The sequence below is a fragment of the Helianthus annuus genome, chromosome 14, assembly GCF_002127325.2.
Source record: "Helianthus annuus cultivar XRQ/B chromosome 14, HanXRQr2.0-SUNRISE, whole genome shotgun sequence".
Classification (NCBI taxonomy): Eukaryota; Viridiplantae; Streptophyta; class Magnoliopsida; order Asterales; family Asteraceae; genus Helianthus; species Helianthus annuus.
In genome coordinates, this window is record NC_035446.2 from 24,267,070 (window position 1) to 24,273,801 (window position 6,732).

General features: G+C 42.1%; 1 protein-coding gene across 1 annotated transcript; it reads left to right on the forward strand.

The window, feature by feature from the left end:
* Window positions 1-401: 401 nt before the first annotated feature.
* LOC110905351 (thaumatin-like protein 1) lies at window positions 402-1,088 on the forward strand. Its single transcript, XM_022151162.1, has one exon. The coding sequence runs from the start codon at window positions 402-404 to the stop codon at window positions 1,086-1,088; it is 687 nt and encodes a 228-aa protein (XP_022006854.1).
* The last annotated feature ends 5,644 nt before the right edge of the window (window positions 1,089-6,732 follow it).

Sequence of the window (6,732 nt, forward strand, 5' to 3'; positions counted from 1 at the left end):
TATATATTCAAACAAGTCCATTCTCATTTCTCACACCCCTTTGATTAAATCGTTTCCAAAAATGGGTAAATTGCTTTCATCGATCTGTCTCATGATGCTCGGCAACTCACAATCCTTAATTCAAGGTACTACCAACAGTTTCAATCTCTAATGAATTGTTCATCCACTGATTTGTTTTGTATATACATGGAATGGTTATTTTCAGAACTATAATAGAGTGAAGTGCAACATGCGTCCATGTGGGCCGAATCAACTTCGAGTCCTTATATTTGAAAAAAATGAATATCTGTGTCCCTAGAGTTTGTCCACATACCACTGGGACACAAATTGCACTTTACCGCTGTAAATATTATGCGAGAACTAATGAACAATATGTATGTTTCTTCATACTAGCAGGTGTAATGTCGGCTACGTTCACATTCGTTAACAAGTGTGAACAGACAGTTTGGCCAGGAATTTCATCCAATGCGGGGATCGCGCCGCTTCAACCAACGGGATTCGCTCTTCAAAAAGGTGAGGCAAAGGTACTCACCGCGCCATTGTCTTGGGGAGGTCAGTTCTGGGGACGAACACACTGTTCCAAAGATTCGGACGGTAAATTCACTTGTGATACAGGAGACTGTGGATCCGGAAAGTTAGAGTGTGCCAGCGCTGGCCCTACTCCTCCTGCCACATTAGCTGAATTTACGGTTTCCGGAAATGGCGGAACGGATTTCTTCCATGTGAGTTTGGTGGGCGGATATAACCTCCCAACGCTGGTGACACCAAGCGGTGGCTCGGGAAACAATTGCAAGTCCACTGGGTGTACGGTGGACTTGAATGGCAGGTGTCCATCGGCGTTAAAGGTGGTGAATTCTGACGGAGAAGTGGTGGCGTGTAAAAGCGCTTGTGTGGCGTTTGGGCAGAAAGAGGATTGCTGTCGCGGCGTGTATGACTCACGTGAGACGTGTAAACCGTCGTCTTACTCGCAGGTGTTCAAGACCGCATGTCCACGCGCTTCCACTTACGCATACGATGATCAAACCACCTTCTCCTGCACCAGGGCGGACTACCGGATCACCTTTTGCCCGCTGTCGAACACTAGGTAAAATAACAAAATGTCCTTATTCTCTCTAGTTGTTTCATGTTTATTTTTACAAATATGATATATAAATAGTCAAAATAAGCATTTTTAGGATGAAACGATATTAAAAAGGCTATAAACCAGTCAAGGGGCGGATTCAGGTGTGTTTTGGAGGTTCCCGGGAACCCCCTCAGTTTGGAAAAAATGAAAAAAATAGTGGAAACTTTGTATACTTTTGAAAAAATTAGTGAGAATCTATCAAAAGGAACCTGGTGGAAAACATTTCTGGATCCGCCATTAGTATGTCTTTTTTTAGCGTTTCATCCTAAGGTACAAGTTTCACTTATGTCAAATGTCAAGTAATTCGTATATGTATTTTATGCAGTTTTTGTATGTTCTGTACTAATTAGAGTGTATTAAAATTACATATTAAAGGTGATATATTTATTAACGAAAATTTAAATTCCTTGACAGCAACAAATCAAATGAGGAGCAACCAATGCCAACAACACCACAGTTCAACCCAGGCTTGGTATACGAAGACACAGATGAGGGGGGAAATAGCAGCGGTACTAGGCGTACCACCTACATTAAGGCGGTCGTTGGTACGGTTGCTGTGGTGCTGAGTGTTCTTGCATGTTTGGGAGTCCGCCGGATAGTGATTGAACTATCCTAAAGGGTTCATTTTATACGCACCGGCGCCCATATAATATAATACATATATATATATATATATATATATATATAAATATATATATATATATATATGTAGTAGGTTATACGCATTCAGGTTCAGCACAAAATGTGTTTGAATCTTGTAGTGGTTGTTTATAAATCAAGATTAAGGGTTAGTTTTGATAACTTGGGTGAATTAAATGGATGAAGATGGGAGAATTAATATAGTTTGTTGTTTTATGTACAAGGAAAAAAGAAAAAAAAAAGATTTAAAAGGGATTTAGTGTTGACAGAAAACTCGGTATCGTTACCATAAAATAAAATAAAATAAAAAAAGGAAACAGAAAAACAATCAGGTACGTAAGCAAAGAAGCAGAAATTATCTTTTTGTGTGGGATTTGAAAATATTGTGAAGTGATTGATTGAAAGAAAGAGCGAAGATCCGTGTGATGCAGAGATAAGTTGTGCAAGGCGACTGGGGCGTTGATCGTGTGAAACGATCAAGATCGTAGACGAGTGAAATGATTAAGGTCGAAGAGATATGTGAGTGATCAAGAGAACCCGTGTGATAGTGATCATCATGATGATAATGAGAACAAATGAGCTCGAGATGAAACAAGAAGGGTGGTAGCTGAGTGAGCATGAATAGCAAATAGAAGTTCCGGTTGTCAAGTGGAAGAAGTCGAGGATCATGAACTGGTGGTGTGGATCAAAGACGAGTGTTACTTCGAAACAATGTTCTCGGATGGACCACATCAAGATTAAGGGGGAGAATGTTGGGATTTGTATTGATTAACTGGGGATTTTATCTGGTTGTCAAAGTTTCTTAATTCTATATCATGGCGGTCTAGTTAGGATAGGTTTGTGAGATTGGTGATGATCTTATGTTTAGTATATATAAGGTTTATTAGCTATATTGTAATTTTGGGGTGGTTTTCGTTTTTAGTAATATAAGAGCATTCACATCCAACCCTTAAAATTATACATATATTCCACTAAAAAACAACTCCTATATCAATATATTTCCACTAAAAACAAATACTTTTCCTCTCTCCTTTTCAATTAAATAATATTTTTATACCTTTATCATTACATTTTTCTCTCTCCTTCACTCACAACCACTTTCAATATATATTAAAAAATTATAGTGGGTGAACAGTGTCCCCCCAAATATACAGATGAACAGTAACATTTTCTCTCTTCTCCACTCACAACCACTTTTTATACTTTTTATACGTTTTATATTTTAAAAACACCACACTGAAAATATGATGCCTTGGATGTGAATGCTCAAAAAGAGTCATGGGAATTTACCACAAAACATCATTGTGTATCATTGTGTTAGATTTAGATTTGGGCCAACATTTATCTACGCAATTTATAGGTGTGCCCAAACTTTGTTGAAACATTACAGGAGCCTACGCAATTTTGAGGTATGCAAAAATAAAAAATAAAGAGAAAAAGAAAAACTAAGTTCACTAACAAGAACCGATTTCTAAACGGAACCTGAATCGCTTAAGAAATAGGATAGAGACTGAACCGAATCAATTTAAGAACCCTCCAACTATAATCGCTTAAAACCGAACCAAACTAGATATAAACGCACAGGACAAACACCAATGTTTTACTTTATTTGACCAAAACCAAAATATATTGATGGCTTGAACTATTCCAGAATTTATACATGTGTAAGTTTGTCATTTACACATGTTTAAATTTGTTATATTTACACATGTATAAAAAAAATCTAATAAGAGTGATTTTGAGAAGAGAAATGAATTATTTGATATTGTAAATTCTTTTTTGATGTTATATTTTAATTACAATAAGGTTTGTATTAAAAAAGTTGGGTTTTGATTGGTTTTTTAATTCGTTCTCATGATTCTCAGAATATTTAACGTTATCAAGATAACTATAGGGTTTGGTTCTTTTCAGTACCTCACTTTTAAGTAGAACTTGGAAAACCAATTGATGAAACAATGGTTAACCGGGCAGGGTTAACACACTGGTCTCGTCAAGAAGGGTTAATCCCTTCCTCTCGAGGATCGCTGGCTGGATCACCGGTGGTTGATCTCCTGCACAAGGAAACAAGCCGTGACTCGTAACAAGGAGGATGGGGTGGGGGGTGCTCCTTGTTACCACTCTCCGGCGTGAGAATCAGTAGTTTGCTTGGGAAGCAAAGTAAGATAGTAGTAGTAGTGAGAGAGTTGTGAGAAGATACCTCAAACCTGGTTTGGGGTTGGTATTTATAGCCGAGGAGTGAAGGAGGATGATGATGGATGGACTGACGACGTGCTGCCCCTTTTCAGGTGTGTCAGGCTCGTCGGTTATGGAGGTTATGCCACGTCAGTCCATTGCTTACGTAGCTCTGACAGGTAACTGCCATTGGTGCCACTTGCACTGTGGTGTCAGTACCACTTGCTTGAGTACATAGGATGCGGTGCAAGCCGCATCGCTACGTGCGGTAACATCTGAAGTTACCGCGTCTCCTACTTGTGATCAAGGAATACGCGAGATGCGGTGTTAGCCGCATCGTCGTCTTGCCTGCATCCCTTGTCGTGACGAAAATGCCCGTATGGTGCGGTGTCAACCGTACCGCTACGTTCATCTTCTTCTATGCCTAAGGTAAGGCTTTCCTGTATTGGTAGAAGTGTTCACTGGATGCGGTGCGATGCCGCATCGCTGTGAATACTTCCGTTTTCATACACCAGATGTGATGCTATGTCGCATCACTCTACCGTTCTCATGTTCCATGTAAGTCCTTCTTTGTTACTAGATAGATTGGATCAACCCTTGTGTCGACGCGTTCCCGCATGGGCACAAGTAGGTTGTTAGTTAGTGGGGGTTTTGATAAGGGTAATGGTCACTCGCGGTCCATGCTGACGCGAGATCTGGGACCATACCCCTTCAAGTCCCCCCAGTCTAGTGTTGCTGCCACATACAAGGTGTATGTGGGAGGAGTACTGGACTATGGTGTTTGGAAGGTAGTTTGGAGTCTGGAGAAGATCCTAGACCATGTGTGGTCTTTTCTGTATGTAAATGAAGCTGGAGGTCCGGAAGGGTCATCTGACGCCTCTTCCGTATCGGTGAAGGAATCTCGTCTGATGCGAGATTCTCAGCCGATTTATGTCACCAGGTGGTCTGCCACCTGTTGTTGTGCCGAAGGTCTCTTGGAGACCTTGTTAGTAATGCTGCACAAACTTCGAACCAACCTCTGAGATGGTGGTTCGAAGGTATGTGGAGGTTTCCCATCCTTTAAAGGTGGGCTTTTCTTCATACCAATTGTTGAATTGGTGCATGAAGAAGAAAAGAAACTTTTGGACCAATCTTTGAGACTGGGATCAAAAGTTGTTGATGCTTGCAAGTGCTTTGCTCGAGCTCTATGTTCAGCATCGAGTTATGAGACGACGATCCCTTTTTTGTGGGGTTTTCGTGTTTATCGTCATAGCTCTCTAGTAACCGCACGTACTTTGCGGTTACCTCGTTGAGTCATTGTTGGCCATGTTTGGTCGAACAATGTATATTCATACTATGGGTAAATAAACATGGTCATAGGCAAGGGTATGCCCACCATTGTTTATTCTATGCGGCCCATAGTCGGGCTAACAAAGTCATAAGCAGACTTGTTACCGCTGTTCGGACGCTTGTTGTTCGACGAGGGTTTATTTAGAGCGCTGTTCTGCGTTCGTTTTGGAGCCACTTACCTTCCCGCTCCAATACCGAGTTTGCCATGCAGTAGCATTGTTCGGTGATGTGGAGTGAGCTTGGCTCTTTCGTAGCAACCACTCTGCGGAAGCTATGGTTATGTCCGTAGCTCCTCGTGAGTGTCTGTGGTTTTGTATTACCACATTTGCTCGAAGCGGGTGTGGGTCGGATGTAGCTCTTGAAGGTTCAGGAGACAGGGTTGCTGATGTGCGTTCGCGTGCATACCCTTCCTTCCTTTTGTTAAAGAAGGTGTTCATGTACCCTCTGCGGTTGTGAACCGGGCAGGAGGGATTTGAAGCTTGAAGAGAATGAAGGCAATCCGGTTCTCCTGTGTCTGAGATGCGGTTCAGTCCAACGGCCAACGCTGGTTCTGAGCATCTGACACACCTGAACGGGCTCGTGTGTGTCATGTCCGCATATTCCACGTGTGCTCGTGGGTAGTGCGGATAGGTATTATACCCCCTTATAGTGTAGAGATATATGTTTTTACCTATTTTTAGGGGTATGTTAAAAAACGACATGCGGTATGGGTTATGGTGCGGTATACAAGAGAAACCGCATGCCGCTTATAATTGGATAATTTAGTCGCTTTTTGTTGCATACGTGGCTGGACGCACGTGTGAGTTGGTGGAAGTTGGTGAGATCTTCCTGGCATGTGCTGAAATGAAAGGACGTTTGCACTGCCCGAGGCATTAAATGCACTGTAGCGAAGAGTGTAAACGTCTCTTGTGTCAGGCGCGTGGGCGGCCACGCGCGCGTGATAACCGTCAGCGGAAACGGCGCTCGACACGTGGTGTCCTATGATTCGCTCTTTTTGAACGTGATCATTTGTTTTCTCCCTCCGCATTAATTGCGATGGGTATATAAGGGGAAACCGTTCGTGGTTTCCCCTCACTTGTTTGAAATTTCAAAAATTTTCCGGTGAGAGAAAACCTGTTCTTTGTCTTCTCCGACGAAATTTCTTGAAGTTCCAGTGAGGGTTTCTAGTTTTTCTGTTCACCATCTTCTGTTTCTTTGATATTCTTGATGGCTGAACCATCTAATCCACACAATGTGGAGGGTGAAAACCCTGAACAGCCGGTAGTATCGGCTGATGAAGACGAAGATGATGATGTTGACGTTCCCGGTGGTGGGTTACCGGTGTTGAAGTGGTCAAAGGGTAGTTTTAAAACCCTGATGGCCACTGTGCAGATGGCCAAAGACTGGAATGCTATTTACCCACAAGTGGGGGACACCGGTGCCGATGCTCCGGCCGGTTATATAACCTTGTGGGCGGATTTTTTCAACCA